The 22,054-nt window shown below is 48.4% G+C and overlaps 1 protein-coding gene across 2 annotated transcripts in view; it reads right to left on the bottom strand.

The window, feature by feature from the left end:
• The window catches only part of FOXO4 (forkhead box O4), a 31,093-nt gene extending 9,747 nt beyond the window's left edge, over window positions 1–21,346 (bottom strand). Inside the window, exons 1-3 of one of the 2 annotated variants that reach the window (XR_013636302.1) lie at window positions 20,709–21,346; window positions 5,577–6,818; window positions 1,084–1,209 (exon numbers count right to left, since the gene is read on the bottom strand). Coding sequence is in view for 1 of the 2 variants with exons in the window: in XM_073358640.2 (XP_073214741.1) it covers window positions 5,595–6,818; window positions 20,709–21,167 (1,683 nt within the window). In the remaining variant the exon portion in view is untranslated. The remainder of the gene's footprint in view (window positions 1–1,083; window positions 1,210–5,576; window positions 6,819–20,708) is intronic. The other variant, XM_073358640.2, reaches the window with a different exon arrangement.
• Window positions 21,347–22,054: the final 708 nt, after the last annotated feature.

Below are 22,054 nucleotides of genomic sequence, written 5' to 3'. Positions count from 1 at the left end.
AAAATTCTGCAAAATTCTGCATATTTTATTTGTCAAAACAACACAATATAATCATGTCAGTTTCAGTTATTTTGGAAATTTATTTCAAAATACCTGTCAGCAAGTAGGTCTGTAATAATACAGACAAAAAAAATTAGGAACTGCTTTTTGACAAATAGATTCCTTACTAGACAAATTAATATAGAACTCTGAGTAATTCATTTAAAATACAATACAAAAATGTATTTCCCGCAGCCCTCAGAAGCAGTGCAAAGGCTTGGGGGAGTCAGGGGTAACAGAGGTCGGAGGAGCTGAAGGAGCCTGGGAGTGAGCCTGGAGGGTTATTGGATGGGAGAAGTATGGAACAGGTGTTTTTATGGGAGGGGGGGATTGTTAGGGAGTTGGGGAGCCTCCCCCATGCAGACCCTGACTGACTACTAGCCTCTCCCATTGACTCTGGCAAATCTGCCCCCATTCCCATGTGTCCCTGCAGCCTCCCTTTCCTCTTCCCATGTGGCCCTGCAGCCCCCTACCCCCCCCAACCCATTCAGCCCCTGGCTAAATGCTGTCTCCCCATTAGCTCCTGAGCCCCCGCCCCAGTCTGTCCCTCCCATTAGCCCTTCTGAACCCCAGTTTGTGACCCCCCCAGCAGCCTCGTGTGCCCCACTCTGCCCCCACCCAACATATCCCATGCCTCCTAATCTGTCTCCATGGGCAGGATACTGTGATGAATGCAGCCAGCTGCTGGCTGTTACTGCCAGTCAGCCACTGCAGTCTGTTCTGGCGCCACAGCAGCCTCTGCTGGGCTAAAGGTGGAACTACAGCTCTTATAAGGCAGAATGTATTTTCTGCTCAGAAAAAAAAAATTCTGCGCCAGACATGAATTCTACACACATGCAATGGTGCAGAATTCCACCAGGACTACTGTTTAATGCAATTCACTGAGAATGATGTGGGGATGAGAAGCTTCCTGCTGATGTCTGATAGCAAACTTCAGAACCCATTACAGATTTCTGCTTCTTTACTGCTGGGGACATCAACTGTGGTGTCTCTGGCGCACATTTCCCATAGAATGTCTCCCAAATCCCTATGCCTAGCACTTACCAGATTTGTTTCAATTCATCCAAAATTATCCTGCATCTCTTGTTCCATGGTCCAGATGGGAAAGCTAAGCAGCAATGCTCTGGACACACATCAGTCCCCCGCCGCATGCATCCAAAGTATGGCCAGCTGTTGGCCACAAATCCTTAGTTAGATTCTACCCTCTGATAAACATTCCTTAGTATAATACACAGCTGCTTTCAAAAAGACATGGCATCTAATCAGAAGACCGCTCATCTGGTTTAGCCCCTTCAAGACTCTGCACTGCGCACAGTACATACACTAGATCAGGGATAGTCAATTATTTTTAGTCAAGGTCCAAATTTCTTGCACAAGGTACAGTCAAGATCCAGCCTCCAGAGAAAATAATTAAAAAAATGATAAGTAATTAAAAAGATTTCAGGGGCCGTTCAAAAGCATCTGGCAGTCTTGATCTGGCCTACAGCTCGCCTACTGCACTAGATCATGGGTCATGCATTGCCAAACGAGAGAGGTCCCAGGAGGGAAAAAGTCAAGACTGCAGCACTAGTTTATGCACCCCAATATTCAGCCCCCTCCTAAAGCAACCATGAGCTTTGGAAACCCAAGTCACAATTATAGGATTTGCGATTTCTCACAGAGTGGAAATATTCCCAGGTCAGAATGAACCAGGGCTGGTGATGCACACAATGGTCACAACAAAGCTTTGCTATGGATATTGTCATGCATTATATCAGAGCAACTGCCACAGAAAAGAATCACTACCTCTCAGTCTTTGCCCTTGGGAAGTACACAGAAGCAACGTCTCAGAAACTACACTGTACCAAATCTGGGTGTTTCTACCACCACTTAATGAGGTTGTCCTCCCAGCCCACAACTGACTTTTCATTTAATTTCTGAGAGACTCAAATGAACAAACGCACAGTCACAAACACTTACAGTGTTTGAACTAGGTCCAGTGATTAATTCCTAGGAGAGGGGAGAAGGTTTTGCTGGTTAACTCCACTAGGGAAGGGATCTTTTCTCAGTACAATAAATGTAATACTGCTGTCAAACGGAATGCTCCTTATTTTTTCAATGCAGACAGTCTGCAGGGTTCACAGATGGGCCACACAACCCCGACCATATGCCTCAGGAGAGGGAGTTAATTCTATCCAAGTATCTGCAGCTAGCATTACATCAGTGTGTTCATGGGTCTACGTGTCACAGGCCCAGACAACAACTATCCAAGTCTCTCCAGATCACTGTTCAGTTTGGCATGGTTTGCTGCCCAATAGTTTCTCAGACTTTATTATTGTTGAACGTACAACTTATAAGCTTCCTGAAGGGTCTAGAGTATGATCCTAACACTGACCTCAGAGGTTTCCCACTTGGTAACACTACTGTTTGCCAGACAATATCCAATCCATGCTCAGATATTTTTATTTAATTGAGATTTTTTTATTTCTTGTGCAATTATGTCTCGCTGAAATCCAAGTCTACAATATGCATAGCAATCCCACGATTTAACTGCCAAGGCAGTAAATCAAAGTGCTATAAACTAAGGTTTATTCCATCCCTCTAGATTAGGTTGTAATTCCTTGGCAAGAGAAGAATGCCATTTTTATCTCTGGCCCTTGCATGCAGTTATGACAATATTCTCTCTTCAATCCTCAACCAAACTGATGTCAGTGGAAGGTCTGCACAAATATCAGGGTAGAAACTCAGTAGGAAGACATGCTCCCACTAAGGAGAGCCACTATTTGTGCTCCCAGTGTATCTACCTTCCTGCCCCACCCCACCCCACCCACAAGTTTTCTCCCTTTACCCTTGTGTTTACTCTGTTCTTTCCTTTGCATTGTATTGCCTTCCCTTCCCTGCAGCAATTACCAATTCTCTGGCCCCGCCTTCCATTCCACCTGCTGAAGGTGTTAGTAATGAAATACTAAATATTGACATTTAGTCTTAACAGACTGTATAGTTGATATGTCAATGGGATTAAGGGAAGGGCAGGGAGCCACTGTGCCATGCTGTCTGGAGACTCAGGCAGACAGTGTTGCACTGGTTACATTCAGGTCACACTTGGAATGGTTGTTTCACAACCATGTTTGCTAGGAACTTTGTAAAATTAAAGCAAACATTCTACAGAATCTGGATACGAACAAATCAGGTGGGCTGAGGTTGACACCACTGTTCTACATACACAAAGTAGCACTTTACCTATGAGATCAGAAGAATATGCTCTGACATCACAAGCACAGCATTATGGCTACTGTATGGAGGAGAGGCTCTTATCTGTTGTGCAGTCTTCTTCGGTATTGAGGAGCTCACCAGAATCAAGCTGTTAGCCAATGCCAACACTAATGTAGTGTACCACATGGCAAATTAGAAACAATTTCTAGTTAAAAATACTTCTGCCTTAAAATGTTGCATTAGAAGAACTTGTTTTTATAAATGTATTAGTTTGTGCTGCTTAGCTTCCCTTCTGAAGCATGAAGATGGCGGGTTTTAGTTGAACTAATCCTTCAGGAAAGGGTGAAACATTCATCGGCAGGTATCCAGCCAGACAAAGCCCCAAACAATTCATTCCTGAAACTAGTGTTTTTGAAGCACACTACACAGGGACATCAACTCACTTAGACTGCTGCATCTTTCACAGAACAAGCAATTGTCAGTCTCACTGGAAACCTGGGCACCAGTTTTCTGAACTGCCACTTCATTAGTGGTGTGGGAAGCAGTTCTCTCCAAATGGTTCAGAGAACAAATTAAAGGAACTAACATGAAGCCACTCAGCATTTACTGCTTAAGATTGGGTAACTGACATTTGAGAGTCCCATTAAACTCCTGCTTTTAATAATCTCCCTCCAACAGCACGTTGGAAGATAATGAGAAATGTTTCAAAAAGTGAAAAGCCATATGCAAACAAATGACAGATTGATACCACCCACAGTTGGCCAGAAGGTGGGTGTCTTCCCCACAAAAACCAGGAGGCCCTAGCAGAGTTTACCAGACAAGATGATTTGAAGGAGCCTTTTTAGAGGCATGTGATTTAGAGACTTGATGGTAATTGAAAAGAAAGCCCCCTCCTCTCTTTCCCTGAAACCAAGACAAAAATGTTTCTAGGCTTTTATTCCCACCCACAAACAGGTCCTCTCACAAAGGGGATTCTAACACCACATTCTAATGCCCTCTGAAGCTAGCAATTTAACTAAACTCCATTCTCCACAGCTCTCCAGTAGGAAGAGTTTATTTTATTTTCTAAAGTATTTGTCGCCTTCTCCTAAACACGGAATATCACTTACAGATCCCAGGAAACAACCAACAGTTGTGCAGTGCTGCCCAGTGACAATACCAGAAGGAAATCCAATGGCCAGGCAAGCTGGGTCTGGGGAGGTGCATTCTAAGCAGAGGGAAAATCCGAGTGGGTCTCAGTCACAGACAGCTCAGTTCCCAGCATTTATTTAGACACCTACCTTACTCGCGACTCCTTCCTGTGAATAGACCCCTTTACTGGAACACAGCCACAATACACTTGGCTCCCAAAACCAAGTCAGGACTGCTGCATGTGATCGAAGAGCAATTCTGAATCAGTTCCTCACAACATCAAAGCTATTCAAGGAGCAAGTTGAGAGACTCTGGCAGGTTAGGAAAGAGGGATGTGTGCTCAGAGGCCAGATGCCAAAACAAGCTTCCTAACTCATTTCTGGGATTGAAGGGAAGCCCATCCTGCTCCTAAGAAGGACTTGCTTTTCAATCATAGGTGCGCACTGCATGAGTGAGAAAAGCCTCTGCTAACTCCATCAGTGTTGGCAGCAGCTTCCATGGCTAAAGCAAGTCAGTAATTACACCAGATTTGTGCAACCTCACATTTCTTACAAGGTATAGAGGGGCCATGTTTCCAAAAGAAAATTGTAAATGCAGGAAAGCTTATGCAGGGAAGTCTAAGCTGCAAGAATTATAAACAGTATCATCTTATCTCCAGAATAGCTGGAACGACATAGGAAGCGCAAGGGCTCAGGAGCTGTATGCAGGTACACTGTCACCCAATGGCATAGGGAGGCATTACTGTTTCTTTTTAAAAGCTATAAGGAGAGAGAATATGGCATTGCACATTAAGTGTTTCCAGGAAGTTCTGACACTAGAGTGGTCTCACAGATCTACTCTATAGACAGCATTTTCCCAGTCCAAAAGTTTAATTAAACCTGCACAGAAATGCCAGAGAGAGCATCCTCCAGCACTCACTGTGAAGAGCACACAGATCAAGCCATGCCACTAACCAGACTCCAGCAGCTCAAGAGACAAGAAAGCAAAAGGACTTGAAAATTACAAGTAGCTTCAATACCATCTACCTCTGAAGCTCATTTCTCCTCTAGGCAGGGCAGCCACAGTAGCTTTCAGCAATCAAGATACTGCCACTTTTTAAACAGATGTACCTCACTAGTACAGAACTGGGCATTTGAGGTCTGCAAGGGGAACATCCCAGCTCAAGCTGGCAGCGTCTGTTAGAAATCTACAGAGTATTTGACAAACTTGCCTACCTTTTTGTATTCCTGAAGTTAACTTGGTACCCAAGTATGGTTGGAGGCCTGGGAGGTGTTGGGGTAGCTGGGAGTAGACAGAATGGGTTCAAAGTTGAAATCCAGTCCTTCTCCATCCATGAGGTCACTGTTGATTATGTAATCCACATCACATTCAAGGTTCTCCATGTACATGTCAACGTCCAGGTCAGTGGGCAGCCTGTCCTGGTTCACTCCAAAGGGGGCAGAGCTAACAGAAGAGAGAAGTGACTGGGTGCCCTGATGGACTGCTTGGGCCGTTGGTGCTGGGACTGGGGCCTTCAGAGTGGGCATGCTGGCTGTGTTTTGAGGAGATGCCACCGCAGAAAGCATAGATGGCAAAGCACTGACACTTATTGACTCTGACTGCTGCTCCAAAGGTTTTTCTCGTGGGTTGACTGGGCTTGTTTTATTCTGGGTGACTTGTCCACCTAGAAGCAGAAAAGTCTGGCTGTTTAGCCTGCTTCCAGTTTGAGGGAGTATCGGATCCACCTGAGTCATCATCACATCGCTGGGAGGTGGAGAGCTTGATGTCAGGAGAGCTTCAAGGGTCTGAGGGCCAGAGAAACGGTTAACAGAACTCTGCAGTGAGATATCAACAGGGTTAAACAGAGAGGTGCCAAAAGTAGAGGTCTGACCAGCTGAATTCTGGGTCCTCAAAGAGAAGCTGGAATCTCTCTGGACTGAGCCACTTGAGGCAGACTGCTGGGTGGGCAGCATAGATGAACTGGGTGACATCAGGTTTAACCCATCAATGAGTTCAAGCTCCTCAGCCACGGTCGGTGGGACGTTGCTGGATGCACTGGAGTACACTAGAGAAGGGAGAAGCTTTTCATCTGGGAGGTCGTCCTGCTCAGGCATGATAGGAGACAGCCTGGCACTAGTGGTACTCGCATTGGAACTGGTTCGAGGCCGGAAACTGGTCCACACATCGGAGTCCTCATTATTCCTTGATGATGGGCTCCCAGGCCATTTGGGGAACTGGGAGCCAGGGCTGTCGACAGTAGCTTCCGGAGCTGCTTGGAGTGAGGCCTTCTTTTTGGATGCTTTACCTCTGACTTTTGCCAGTTTGCTGCTGTTGTCCATGGAGGCAGCTCTCCTCCTTGGTGCTTTCCCACTTTTACCACCTTCAGGATTGAGCATCCACCAAGAACTCTTCCCTGTAGCTTCATTATGCACTTTAATGAACTTGCTGTGCAGGGATAAGTTGTGTCTAATAGAGTTCTGAAAAAAACAGAAAAGACAGCACGTTAGCCCCATTTGTACAGATTACATAAACAGATCCGATTCCTCATCGGAAGCTTGGCATGCGCAGCATATATATTCCTACTAGATTCCACTTTGTAGAGAGACTTGAGTTTCTAAAGGAATCTTGAGTGTTAGGAGTTTCTTCAGAGGGAACTAATACCAAACTCAAAGGATGGAGCAACCTTAACTGTGCTAGAGAGCATGAGGCCAGCATAAGGATTCAGTAGACAGCATCGTCCTGAAAAAAGCAACCAACACTGAAGAATGTTTATTGAGTGAGTATTAAAGATTTTGTAACAATGGAACAGCTGAATGCAATGAGCACAGGCTAGGCAGCTTCCATAGCACAGCTGCAAATTTACTCTCCCATCCAGGAAGACCTAGCATGTCCCTTGCAGATACAGCCATGGCATGTATATATGATGGGTCAAAACAAACTTAAGTGTAGTCCTAAGGAAGAGGGATAATGGGTGGGGAGTGGCTTCTTACAATGGGAGCACACCATATGTGAAAACCTTGGCACAGCAGTGAGGGAGAAAGACCCTGAACTCAGTAAGACCACTACCACACTCAAACACTTAGAAAGAGAGAACGAACAGGGTAATAGGAAGTAAACCTTATTTTGATGCCTTCATCTAGTGGGGGACATGAGTCACAGCCACGGTTCTGGAGGTTCCCCATCCCACCCCACAAAGAGGAAGCCACTTTTCAGCAATCTGTATGATCACTATTGGGGGTGGGGGCGGAGAAAGAGATCAATGATAATACCCAACCAGAAACACAGCATTTGCACCTCTCATTCTATATACACCTACCCAGGCCTAATTTGATCTTTCCATCTAGCAAGAAAATACTTTTCCACTGCCTTCCTAGTGCTCCTGAAAATGACAAACCGAAACACACATTCTGTCTGCCATTATCATAGGTACCAATAGCTGCAGGCGAAGAGTGTCTAACGAGTGACACTTCAGACCCAACAGAAGAAGTTCCCATTGTTTGAGCGGGTCCTACATAAACACAAACTTTTCTTCCCCAAGTTTCGCAGTGGTGGATTTGTTTAATGTTTATCTTGAACTAGTTAAGGAAGCCAAATTTTTCCTGCTCTAAGAGGCTATATTGCTTCCATGACAGGGATCCCCAGGCTGCCTCAACCCAGTATAAGATGGAGCAGATTGCAGAGGCCCCCAGCTTTAACCCATATAGCCAAGACAGTCTGAACGGAGTTAACTGGGTGCTCCTGTTGCCCTCCTTACATCCTCTCCCACCCCAGCCAAGCTACAGCTCCTTTTCTTTCTCCCAACTGCTTATCAGCCTCTCCCCCAACCTCTACCCACTGCTGACAAAGAAGAATCCCTCAGAGCAGGCAGAGTTCCAATAACCCCATCATGGCCTCGTCAGCACCTAGCTATGCTGGATTCTGTGTCAGTTCTGCCTTGCTCATCAGATCTCTTGCCCACCTCCCCGAAATGAAGCAGGAGTGGGACTAGCAACACAGAGTCAATGGAGACTACTCCTGCAGTGGGAAGAAGCTGCAGGACTGGGTCTGCCCCGAGCCCCATCCTAGACATTCCCCTAGCCAAAACCACCTCCCTGAACCCTGAACTAGTCAGTCCTGAAGGCATACAAATTCCTCACAACTAGTCAGCATGCTAGGTTACCATGGAGTTGTGATCCTCAGAGACTACCTGCACCAGTAAATAATGTTTCATCATTGCTCATGTGGTGACATAGGTTCAGTAACATGCACAACTTAATGGCTCCCTAGTCTGAAGTTTTCTTTTAAATAAACTGATCAGTGATCCCCAAATCCCACACAGCCAATTCAGCATGGTATCCTGTCTCCTGCAGAGGCTGACAACTTTGTTCTTCCAAAAAAAGACTACACATGAACATTATTGATTTAAAATAGGATTTTCTGCAGCCACCACTAGCAAGGACAAGAGCCTCATCTTCCCTTCCAACAGTTAAGCTGTGAACTCCTGCATTACCCCAGTCTCATCAGGAACTAGTCAGCAGCTAGTATATACACCCCACCATGGAAAGAATGACTGCTATTGCATAAACAGAAGGGTTTTCGCTCAGTGTACTTCTACGGGACTTTAAACCACATGGCCTAGAACAACATGTACAGAAAAAGAAGGAAGATTGTGTCTCTGGGTAATAGGCCAGATGAGCTGTGAGACCTAGTTTATGGCCGGAACTACAATCAGCTAATTGCTACATCAACAAAAATCCTCTAAATGAGTGCAAACCCTTCAGTTACACTGAAACCTACAGGAACAGGCCACCATTTTTGGCTTAAGTGGAAACTTTAGTTTACAGTTTTCCAGCTCTCTGGCGGCATGGAGGTTACAAACAAGACACCCTGAAACAAAGCCAATACTCATGTCAACACAGTTGTCAGCAGCCCATAAACAGTTTTGTCATGTGTACACCTCAGACCTCAAGCACTCTTCATGCACATCAGGAGGCTGTGATGAAGCCATACACATTGCGATTCTGGGTACAGTAACCCTAGCAGAAGGGCTAGGCCAATACTGAAAATGAACTCAAGTGTCCAGATCTTCTAAAGCAGAATTAAAGAGCTGACTTGCCTCCAACCCTGTTGATTTCACAGACAATGCAAGGGGCTCTGTAGTTAATGCCCTTATGAAAGCAGGGAGGTCACCTACCCAAAACATGAACTGGAGAAAGTTCAGAAGTGCAAAAGTTAGGTGACACTTACAGAATTCTGAGAATGAAGGGGAGATTTTGTTTCAAGAAGGTGGCCCCCATTTTTGTCATCGGTAGGATATTATCCCACTGTGACTAAACGTGAAGAGTAAGGAACAAGTTGTAAAATTAAGGGGGCATTTCCCAATAGGTTTATCATACTGGGTCAAGCAAGGTGGCCTCACCCAGCAATTGTTCCTGCCAATGGTCCTTGGCCTGACTTTTATTGGAGGCAACAGTTCTTGTCCAAATGACAAAAGCTGACTGGTATTAGCTAGATTTACTCTCTCCTTCCCTAACTATCTGGGCTCTCTTTCTTCCTTCCCAACTGCCTTACTACTCTGAAAGCACTTGTTACCACTGCCAGCATTACACTCCCAACACTAATATCACCTTGAAGGTGCATCTACACTAGACCTTTTTTCACCATTTGTCTTACATTGATACAGCTGGTTGGCTGTATCACCTATGGAAATACCAGAGTAGACCAGAAACAAGCATGTTTACCACTGTCAGGCTACAAGATGGCAAAAAAATGCTTGTGTCCATTCTAGTGTTACCACCAGCACTAGTACCACAGGCAAACAGTATGGAAATCATAGTGCAGACAAGGTTCTAGTGTCCAACGTCAAGACTACTGCTAGAAATCTTAGACCATACCCTCTCCAAGACAGGAATGGTACCTATCTCTATGCCTGGAAAGAGCCTAGCATGTTATGGGCACTCCCACAGCTAAATGCAGATGTATACAAAAAACCCAAACCCCATACATCTCTGTCAGCATCCATCTCTCAAACATTTGTTTAGCTATGTAATGTCAAAGGATTTAAGATCGCAAAGTTAGCATTGAAGAGGGTCTGCAAAGCAAAGCTGCAATGGACTTGTTGGGCAGCTGCTTCTGCTGCAGGGGGTTTTCAGTTATCTAACAGCATTTCCCATGCATGGCTTCAGGGTCCCTTTCATGCCCTCTCCCCCCAGAATGAACACACCAGGTTGAGCCACAAGGCTGCAGTCATCTATTAATGATATTCCATTAAATGCATGCAGTGGGTCCCATGTCTTTTCTGTTCGTCTACAGAATGGGGGATTGGGAGATGAGGATCTTAAAATGCGCTATGGAATGAAGGATCTGGAAGGCCAACTGATTTAAGCCAAGCCATGTGGCTATTTATATGGATAACTCCAAAGTCATTTGGGATTGGACGGGATAGGAGGGAACAGCTGTTATAATCAGCACCAACTTCCCAGCAACAGCCTTCTTGGGGAGCTCCCTCAGCTATGTAGCAGTGTCTCTGCAGCATTCTTCCAGAGAAGCAAATTTCTTTCCAAAAGCAAAGCACCTGGGGACAGAGAAAAGTGACACCAAAAATCTTCCAAGACAATTAGACTGGTGATGCATATAGCAGGCAATGTTCCGTCTGGAAGAGCACCCACCCCTGAGAAAAGTACAGTGCCTTCTAGGACTAAGACTCTTAGGGGCAGTCTACACGGGCAGCGCTTTAACGTGGCTTGTGTGCAGAGCGCTGGGAAAAGAGCTCTCCCAGTGCTCTAAAAAACCCCCACCTCCACGAGGGGCGTAGCTCCCAGTCTACACTGGTGCTTTACAGTGCTGAAGCTTGCCGCACTCATGGGGGCTATTTTTTCACACCCCTGAGCAAGGAAGTTGCAGCGCTGTAAATCGCCAGTGTAGACAAGCCCTTAGAAGATCTGGGGTGGGGCCTGTGTGTTCAGTTAAGCACACCTTGTTTTTCCTGTAGAGTTCACTGTGAACAGCAAGACGCAGGGCTGAATACCTGGCTGCGTTAGGAAGGTGCTCTCTATACAGGACCATTAGTAAGGCTATTAACAAGTATTAATAAGATCATGCTTGAGCAATGAGACCCTACACAACCTGGCACCCCTCATCCCAACCTTTCTGTTCTCATCTGGTTCCATTTCCCCCTGCCCCTGCGTGCACACACACACCACCACCAGTAACCACCCATTCTGTATTGTTCTCCCATTCATCTCTGCACCTTATTCTACAGGTTTCAGAGTAGCAGCCGTGTTAGTCTGTCTTCGCAAAAAGAGAAGGAGGACTTGTGGCACCTTAGAGACTAACCAATTTATTTGAGCATAAGCTTTCATGAGCTACAGCTCACTACTTGGCTCCCACAAACCCTCCCTCGTCCTGGCTTTCACCGTCTCCTCCAAGTCACATCTTCCAAAAGGTCTAGTAATCTTAATTCGCTCCCCTAAAAAGTGCTGAGGTGTGACAAGTTTTGCCAAAAGTGTTTCCACTCTCTAGGATTTTTACTGTCTCTGGGATGCCAGAGTATGTCACTTGGCTTTTGTTGGTTCCTATCTCCAATCCTACCTTCGAATTGCTCATCTAGGTTTTAAGCTTGCTGGAGCAAAGAGCCCAATCTGTTTACAGCACCTAGCACACTGCTAGCACTTTAAGAATGCATTTGGAAACAAAAAAACAGGAGCAAGATTCCAGTGGTTTAGTCCAGGATACGTGTCAAAAATCAACCAGCCAAGCCAATTCTTAAACTAGAGCTAACTTCAACCATGGCGAACTTCCTTCTAGAACCTTTTAAATAGCCATGTTTCAAAGGAAGTCACACTCAAAGCATTGTTCGCCTGCAGTCACCCAAAAACTTAGTCTCCGTCATCAGTATGGCCATTCTTATGTTCTTTAACCTGCTAAAGACTAATGGGCTTCAAAGTCAGTTGAGTGGCAGAGAAAGAGGATGTTTGCCAGTTCCCACCACCAGCGAGCACTTCTGTGACTCTTACTTCAATTACACTTCCAGTGCATAAGGGAAAACAGGACATCAAGTTTCAAACCCTTCACTTAGAACACGCAATACTCCACATATAGCAGCAAAGTTTAATGGGGCAGTATTTGGGTAGCTGCACACCGCGCCTCACTGCTGCTGGGCAAGTCAACTCCCTGGTAATCTCACTTTCGCAGTATACCCAAGACAAGAGTGAGTAGCATTTTTTCCTTTTCCAGAGTCAGCGATTCCCTGACCCCAGGATAAAATTATACACTGGTCCGAACCACCCTGAAACACACGCATGCTACAAGTCAGACAGAATTAAGGCTTCGCTCAGCACTAAGATATAGAATTTAAGTTTTCCATTTTCTTTTTCTTGATGACATCTAGGTTTAATGTCAGCTATGCCTCAGTGGGTGGAGGCTGGAGAATTTCCCCATTTTTTCCCCCAATGGGGCCATGAAACTATCAATTACCAAAGGTCAGAACTCAAAATACATGCCCCCACCCACCCACCAACAGATGCTCCTGGAAAGAGAAAAACTACTCTTCTCCAAGTGGCATGAACCAGAACATGCCCTATTAACTTGGGCTGTTACTAGCCCTTGGCATAAGTTGTGTATCTCCAGAAGGGGACACTAGTTAACTCAGCTACTCCAAGGTCTGATTGTAAAAATAAAAAAGATGAGGGGATGACGGAGCTCATCTGGAAGCTGATGAATAAGGCTCTATCAAATCATTTATTTTACAGTACGAGAGAACATATGGAAAAGTCTGCAGCAATCTCCCATGTGCTTCTTTTTCCTTTCTCAGTACTTCCATCTGAAGAGGGTCACCTCTGAGCACTAGGATTTGGATTGGTTTAAAGCTAGACAAGTTCATACCACCGTTTTAACAAGACTTTGAGACACCAGCCAAGTGCAATGCCACAACCCTGACATGCCCAGATTTGGAGACTGTTCAGTGCTACTGCACTGTAAACTAAGGTTTGGTTTCTTTGCATCTTCCCCTAACCCAAGCCCTTTACTGCTGTTCCTGACAGTCCAGGATCTTACTGATGGGAAAAGCCACAATTTTAGACAGCTGGAGAGCAACTTCACCACGTCAGCAGTGCAAGAGAACCTACAATTAGTTCTGTACACGTAACTCACTAAAAGCATCCTTTCCTAGGAGTCTTCACTGGAACCCTTCAGCATACGTCCTCATGTCAACAGGAGAGGAAAACAGAAGGAGCATCAAAACTGATCAGAGCAGGCGAAGGGCTGTAATCTTTCAAGACAGAACAATTATCCAAGCACCAGTCAATTCATTTGCATAACTCCACATACACCTCTACCCCAATATAATGCGGTCCAATATAACGCAAATTCGGATATAACGCGGTAAAGCAACGCTCCGGGGAGTGGGGCTGCTTTACTGCGTTATATCCGAATTTGTGTTACCGCAAGTGGTTCCTCTGCACTCCCCACCCCCTAGTTGCTGCAGCCCCGCCGCCCCAGCTCACCTCCACCCCCTCCCATGAGCACGCACAGCCGCTCTGCTTCTCCCCGCTCCCTCCCAGGCTTGCCATGCCAAACAGCTGATTCGCGGCAAGCCTTGGAGGGAGGGGGGGAGAAGCGGAGCAGCGGCAGCACGCTCAGGGGAGGAGGCGGAGGTGAGCTGGGGCGGGGGGACATGGGGAGGGCCACAACAAGTTACCCGGGGGAAGGGGGACACGCAGAGGAACCGCCTCCTCCCCTGAGCACACCACTGCCGCTCCGCTTCCCCCACCCCGCTTTCCTTCCTTCCAGGCTTCCCGCACCAAACACCTGATGGGCGCAGCAAGTCTGGAAGGGAGGGAGGGAGAAGCGGAGCAGCGGCAATGCACTCAGGTGTGGAGGCGGAGGCAGAGCAGAGATGAGCTGGGGTGGGGAGCGGTTCCTCTCCCTACCCCAATACAACGCGATCTCACCTATAAGACGGTAAGATTTTTTGGTTCCTGAGGACCGCGTTATATCGGGGTAGAGGTGTATTTACAAAAACATCTCGTCTGTAGAACAAGTGATGCTGACCTGGGACATACAGTGAGTAGATAAAACTAGATAAACCTCAGCAGGCAAAAGAAGGAGAAGATTAGCTGCTCTGCTAAAGCAAAGCTTCATTTTAAATTTACATTATGTTTGCTGAACAAGAAGCCACCTGTTAGGCATAATGATGTCCTAGATTAATTGACTACCCCCACCCCACCAGGAGTGCTCTAGAGCAGGGTTTCCTCGATGACTGGTCTGTGGACTGGTGCCAGTTCCTGAGACCTCCCTGATGTAGTTTAGGAAGGCAGCAATCCAGTCCCTGGTATCCAAAAAGTTGAGAAACACTGCTCTAGAGTATGAAACAAGCTTGCTTCTTTCTTTTGCATATTTATATGGAAATTCAGATGGCCACAGGGACACAAGCCACCCTGCCCTATTGGCACAAGGCAGTACGTACACAGGACTTCCTTTATATTAGACATTCTCTATTCTGAATTTGTCCTCCAACCTTCACAGATGATCAGATACTACAAGATGGGTGCCAATATAAAAATCTAGACAGGCATGAACAGGGTCACTGGTGCTGCATGCAGGATTACCAGCAAGTCTCCATCCTTGGTCACCTAGTTGGCCCAATAATCAGTGATTTCTCACCCAGGTGGTACTCACACAATATACACTTCTGAGGTGTATTGAATACACATTTTACAGTGAGATATGTCCAAATTATTCACAAACAGCAGAACCAAGAGTCGCTAAGGAGTAGACAAGCCATCTACTCTACCTTCCAGATAGGTCTCGTTTCAAACACAGAGTGCTTGGTGATTTTTATTTTGTAATGCTCTTGGGTGTAATATTTAAGATACTGTTAACATCTAAAGTGTCTGATTCAAAGGCTATTTGGGACGAGAGTGTTAAAGAAATGCTGAATGTAGCTACCATTTGAATTCAACCATCCTATGACAACTGCGATACTCAAGAGTCATTTGACTTTTTTGTGTGTGTGGGGAGAGGATTATATACTATCAGGAAGGATGATAAAGAGACTCCATATGTGCCATATAAAAGGGATAGGCTTGATTTCTGTGATGGGGAAAATTGCCTCTGGTGAGGAAGGAACAGTTTCAGAATGCACTCTCTCTCAACCAAGAGGCATTTAAAAATAATTTTAGAGGGAAAAAACTAAGTGTCTTCAACTCAGAATTAGCACTTTGCTTGTCCCAGCACCTTCCTGACTGGTCCCATACATATGGGAATGAAACAGCCCTACAGCAGTTTCAGACACATGGCATGGATTCCCTTAAGGGTGCTTGCTTATCCTTTTCTATCGAACAAAGCATAGCTTTACCCAACTGCATTAACCCCAAGAAGCCATCTGAAAGCAGGAAAGATCTATCCCCTGATCCAGAGAGCAGCTTACAAAGTGCAAAGGAGGGGATTATAAAGAAGTCCAGGGAGAGAGAAACCCTGCTGGAATATTTCCACTTTTTTAATCCCAGTTAGTTCTTAACTTCAAAATTGGATGATTGCAGAGAAAAAGGAAACTGCACAGCCAGCAAATTAACTTTCTCCTTTTAAAGCATAGCGAACACTGCCTCCTCCCACAAAAGTCTCAAATTCACTGAAATTCACATTAGTTATACTCAGTCTGCAAGACTTATAATTTCACTCAATTGTGCATTGGAGTGGAACAGCTATGAAGGGATTATGAAGTAACAATGAGAGATTATAAAGTTTCATCATGGTTAAGCACAGTCTCCCCCGTGGAAATTCCTGTTCTGCCCCTGCTGAAGGCCATAAAACAAAGCCATCCTGAATAAACTGATTCACAGACTGCAGTGCTGCAAACTGAGTAGCAACTACCTAAAAGGCTGCATTAGAGAACAGTAGCAATTCCAGAGCAGCAGCAAGACCTCTGCATATTTCCACATCAGAACAATCCATTCCCTTCACTTATCACACAAGGATCTGCATGTCTGCCTTACCACAAAAACATTCTGATTGCGCATTTCACACACTAGTTTTCCTTTAAGGTACAAACATGGTATCATGAAAACAAAGGTCTGAAAATGGTATTTCATACTAGACCCTCCAACCTCCCCAGTACCTTTTATTTGAAGTGGAAACATTTTTAGAATCCACTCTAAATACAGCTTTAGAGTAGCTATAAATGCTCTGGGATCTGTATTCTGATGTAGCACATTCCTCACACAGGACTTCTATTACTATTAATTATAATATAAAATTACCAACCAGGACCCCATTATGCTAGGCGTTGTACAAACCTAGAACAAATTAATTTGTGTCCTAAAACACCTCTCGCAATTAGTCAAAGGTCAAGAAAAGAACTTCAAAATTGACTTGTGGAGAACTCAAGGAGTACTCTGTTCCTTCTGAAATCTTGCTTCATGGCCTAGAGCAGTGGTTCTCAACATATTACACATTGTGGGTCACATATGCGGCCCACAATGTGTAACTTGGGCCACAGGAGCCAGGTGGCAGGGCAGCAGCAGCCCAGACCCCGACCCTTCACCGCACAGCTGCCCAGGCCCCCGGACCTTGTGGGGCTGGCCAGCTGCCCTGGACCCCAGGACCCCTGCCACGCAGGGCAAGCCAACTGCCCACCCTGGTCCCCCTCCGTGTAGCACTCTGGATCTCGGAGCCTGCAGGGCTGGGCAGCTACCCTGGACCCTAACTCTCGGCTCACCCCAAGCCCTGCTGCGCAGCTGCCACAGATCCCAAAGCTTGTGGGGCCAGGCGGCTGCCCCAGACCTCAAAGCTCATGGGGCCCTAGGGCTGGCAGGGAGCCCTGGACTCCCAAACCCCCAACTCTGCAGGGCCGGCCAAGAGCCTGACCCCGGGGCAGCTGGGACCCTGGGCACACCCACAGGTGTGTGCTAATTGGGCTGCCAGTTGAGAACCACTGGCCTAGAGACTAGATACGGACATTCCCCAATGGACAGCACAGAGAACACTGATCCAACATCAGTCTCACCAACTTTTTGCCAAAATAATTACACATGAATCATTGTAGCACAGAGGATAGCCCACCTCTAACATGGGGCCTGGAAGAATTCCCTTCAGGTGAGACAACCAGACCTGTTGGAAAATTGGTATTTACAGCTGTTGCAAAGCAACACATCCTAGCAAACTGTCCCGTGACAACTGTTGACTAACCAGATTCAGCCAGTATTGAAAAAAACTAATAGAGTAGCTGAAATTTAGTCAGATTACTTGCCCTCTCCAGAGATCCTCAGCCAGCCACCATGCAGCTGGAAAAGTGACAAACTCTATGTGCTGACTAGTGCCATGTTCAGGCTCCTAAAGACATCTGTAAGTGTTTAAATCCACTGTACGCTCTGGAAAGAGCAAGGAGTAGGGAACTGACTTCTCTTCCGCAACAATAAGACCCCTATTTCTTTCTCTCTCAGTATTTCTAAAATGCCTACCCCCCTTGTATGTATGTACAGTTATTAAGGACAGCACTAGCTCGTGTGATGGCAAAATTCTCACCGCTCCCCTTATTCCTGGTGTGTATATCAGGGCAAGTTTTTTTTTACCTGAACAGTAATGTAGAAATATTGCACACACCCTCTATGTCAGCTGTCCTAGGGCAGAAACAAGATCATCACCCCCACATTCACCTTGCTTGCATGTTATATGTCATTCCCCTCTGTAGGTCTGTGTTTGGTCTTCAGATCATAAGGTTTTTTGGCAATCACAGTCACTATATGTTTGTACAGCACCTGGCATAAGAGGGCCCTAATCCTAACTAGGCCTCTGGAGGCTAAAGCAATACAATTAAAATAATGAACACAACTACAAATAAATGTCAATTCCAAAGAAACCATAAACACAATACAAGCAAAAAGACATCCCATTTTAAAGTTAGTTGTCATGGACTAGGTGATACATGCAGCAAGTTCACACCCCAGTGCAGTCAGGGGGCCCAGCACCAGAACAGCAAGAGTGTTGAGGTAGCTTGCCCAGAGCATCCCTCAGATGTCAGTTCCTCATTCAATTCATTAGTCTAAACACGCTAGCACGGAAGACCAGGCTGATGATAGCAGAGGATGGAAACTAAGGTCAATGCTCTTCATGTTACTTTAGTATCTACCTTTTCTATTTCCAGAGAAACAGTTTAGTATTTTTAAACAATGTATTCCACAGTCTATTTTAACTTTTCACTAGCTCACAGAGCTCCCTCAGTTGCTGTAGGGCAGACATACCCACCCCCTCTGCCCATGGGACAGAGCACCCTTTCTAAAGGGAGATTTTTGAAAGCCAGGAATACGAGTTATGAAGGAGTTATTTATACTGAATTTCAGGGAAGCTGGGAGACAAAGAACTGTAGCCTTGTATTTAAAAACAGTTCAAATGATGCTTCATCTAATACAGTAGCTTAGCACAAGAGTCGCTTAACAGGCCAGCTTCTTTCCTGGCAAACTTTTCAGAAAACAAAGAGCACGGAGCAGCCTTTCCTGGAAATGCAGAAACCAGCTGGACCAGAGATTGGCACAAAGGGCAATCCTCATCTGCTCAGTGGAGACACATACAAACTGCTCCATCTCCACAAAGCCCATCACAACCACCTCCATCCACTAGTTTCCAGAGTAGCAGCTGTGCTAGTTTGTATCCGCAAAAAGAAAAGGAGGACTTGTGGCACCTTAGAGGTTAACCAATTTATTTCAGCATAAGCTTTCGTGAGCTACAGCTCATTTCATCAGATGCACTGGGTTATTTGTATTACAGCAGCACTCAGTGGCCCTTAATAGAATGGGGGTCCATTATGCTAAGCTCTATATAAACATTAGACAATCCCTCCCCTAAGGAGTTTACAATCTAAATACTGACAAGAAGCGAAAGGTCAATATAAAACAAAGAGGAGGATGAAAAGGCTGATGGTAAAAGGAACACAAGGAGGCACAGCTAGGTGCCTGATTTGCACACTTATAAATAATAAGAATAATACCAAGCTCTTATATAGCACTTGTTGTTTGCAGAGCAAGGCACTTTATAAAGGTTAGTATCACTATTCCGATTTTACAGCTGGGGAAACAGACATGGGGAGGTAAGTGACTTATCCAAGGTCACCCAGCAGACTAGTAAAGCCCTGCATGGATACCAAATTTATATCTGCGGATATAAAATGGGTATCCGAGGAGCTGCAGGGCCCTACCAGGAACAGCAGCAGCAAAAGCAGCCTCCCTGACTGGGGGCAGTACAGCCATGCCAAAGGAGCTGCCCACGCAGGGCACTGGCTTCTGCGAGCGGGGGCCGGACATGCGGCTGCTTTTGCTGCTGTTATTCCTGATAGTGCGGGAGATTTAGGTTGGGGAGATTTAGGTTGGATATTAGGAAAAACTTTTTCACTAGGAGGGTGGTGAAACACTGGAATGCGTTACCTAGGGAGGTGGTGGAATCTCCTTCCTTAGAAGTTTTTAAGGTCAGGCTTGACAAAGCCCTGGCTGGGATGATTTAGTTGGTCCTGCTTTGAGCAGGGGGTTGGAGTAGATGACCTCCTGAGGTCCCTTCCAACCCTGATATTCTATTCTACGATAGAACCGTGCAGCTCCTTGGACATCCGCCGATATCCCATACACAGATATAAATTTGGTATCCACTCAGGGCTCCACAGAGGAGTGGCTAAGTGAGGAACAGAAGCTAAGTCTCCTGAGTCCCAGTCCAGTGCTCCATCCAGTAGGTTTACTACCTCAAGTCTGGGGGATTTTTTTTTAATATAGGTGAACTGAAAGAATTCAGTAACAGATATTCCATTCTATAGAGGCTCTCCCCATAGTATCCAAGCACTTTCCAGCACTTCAGTAAGCAACTAAATCTGCAACATGTTTGCTCTCTCCCCGTCTCTGCAGAGGGAGAAGTGCATGCACTATTTCGGATTTTCGTCAGCGTTTGTATACACACACACACATGCAGAGCGACGTGTTTCGGTCAGAGAACGCAATCGCCAAGTGGAAGGTGTGGGGGCTGGGAGGATCCTCAGCTCCCCTGGGGGAGTCCGTTGCACAGGCTGGGACGCCCTCCTTAAGAGACGAACTTTACACCCTTAGGGCAGAAAATGCCACTGGGCAAGAGGAGCTCAGCTGTCAACCAGGGTCTCACTTTGCTTTGCCTCCCACAGGCGAGGCATCAGCCCCGGTGCGGGGAAAGCGGAGACCGCAGCCAGGGGAGACGGCGGGCCCGGGGGGCGAGCGACAGGGGCGGGCCCGGGGGGCGAGCGACAGGGGCGCGCGCCGCCCCCCCCCCCCCGCCGGTCGCTGGGACGCGCCGGGCTCCCGCTTTCGGCCCCGGCCCCGGCCGCGGCGCTCGCCCCGCTGACGGAGGCGCGTCCCCCGCGGCCCCGGCCCCGGCCCCGCTACCTTCCAGCCGGCCGAGCTGTTGCTGTCGCCCTTGTCCTTGAAGTAGGGCACGAAGCGAACCATCCACTCGTAGATCTGCGCCAGCGTCAGCCGCTTCTCCGGGGCGCTCTCGATGGCCTGGCTGATCAGCTCGGCGTAGGACTGGTTCCCCCAGGCGTTCCGCCGGGAGCCGCCCTTCCGCGCCGCCGCCGCCGCCCCGCCGGGCCCCCGCGGCCCCTCGGCCCGCCCGGGCCCCGCCGCCGCCGCCGCCGCCGCCCCGCCGGGCCCCTCCTCCGCCGCCGCCGCCGCCGCCGCCGCCGCCGGGCCGCCCGCCGCCTCCTGCTGCGCCGCCGAGAGCTCGGGCCGGGGCAGGGGCCAGGTGCAGGAGCGGGGCCGGCTCTGCGGCGCGAAGTCCGGGTCGATCTCCACGCTGCCCCCCGGGCCGCCGCCCGCCTCGGGGCCCGGCTCAGAGGCCGCCATGGGCCCGCTGGCTCAGCGCCGCGCCGGGGCCCGCGCGCCGGGCGGCTCGCCCGCGGCCTCCGCCATGCCCCGCCCGCCCGCGCTTCGGCCCCTTGCCGCGACCCCGAGCCGCCGCCGCGGCCTCACGGCTCTGTTTACCACAGCCTGCGGAGGCCGCTGCGCCTGCGCGCGCGAAGCATGCTGGAAGGTGGAGTCCCGCAGCCGCCTCGCAACGGAGCGCCCGCCGGGCACGCGCGGCCCAGGGACTCCGTTTCCCGACACCTCGCGCATGCGCCGAGGCGTGGCAGGGGCCAGAACGGCAGCGTGGCAGACCGGACGCTTGGGGAACTACAGCTCCCGAAATGCCCCGCGACAGCCTCGTGATGGGCTCCCCTCACACAGCAGAGCGGGCCCTCCCGCCGTGCCCCCTCCGCTCCCCTCCGCTCCCCCCGGGCCAGCGACCCCCCCGCCGTGCCCCCTCCGCTCCCCTCCGCTCCCCCCGGGCCAGCGACCCCCCCGCCGTGCCCCCTCCCCTCCCCTCCGCTCCCCCCGGGCCAGCGACCCCCCCCGCCGTGCCCCCTCCCCTCCGCTCCCCCCGGGCCAGCGACCCCCCCCGCCGTGCCCCTCCCCTCCCCTCCCCTCCGCTCCCCCCGGGCCAGCGACCCCCCCCCGCCGTGCCCCCTCCCCTCCCCTCCCCTCCGCTCCCCCCGGGCCAGCGACCCCCCCCGCCGTGCCCCCTCCCCTCCCCTCCGCTCCCCCCGGGCCAGCGACCCCCCCCGCCGTGCCCCCTCCCCTCCCCTCCGCTCCCCCGGGCCAGCGACCCCCCCCGCCGTGCCCCCTCCCCTCCCCTCCGCTCCCCCCGGGCCAGCGACCCCCCCCGCCGTGCCCCCTCCCCTCCCCTCCGCTCC

This window comes from Lepidochelys kempii, chromosome 9, assembly GCF_965140285.1.
Source record: "Lepidochelys kempii isolate rLepKem1 chromosome 9, rLepKem1.hap1, whole genome shotgun sequence".
Lineage (NCBI taxonomy): Eukaryota > Metazoa > Chordata > Testudines > Cheloniidae > Lepidochelys > Lepidochelys kempii.
The sequence above is the reverse complement of the archived record's forward strand: the minus strand, read 5'-3'. Positions and strand labels throughout refer to the sequence as shown.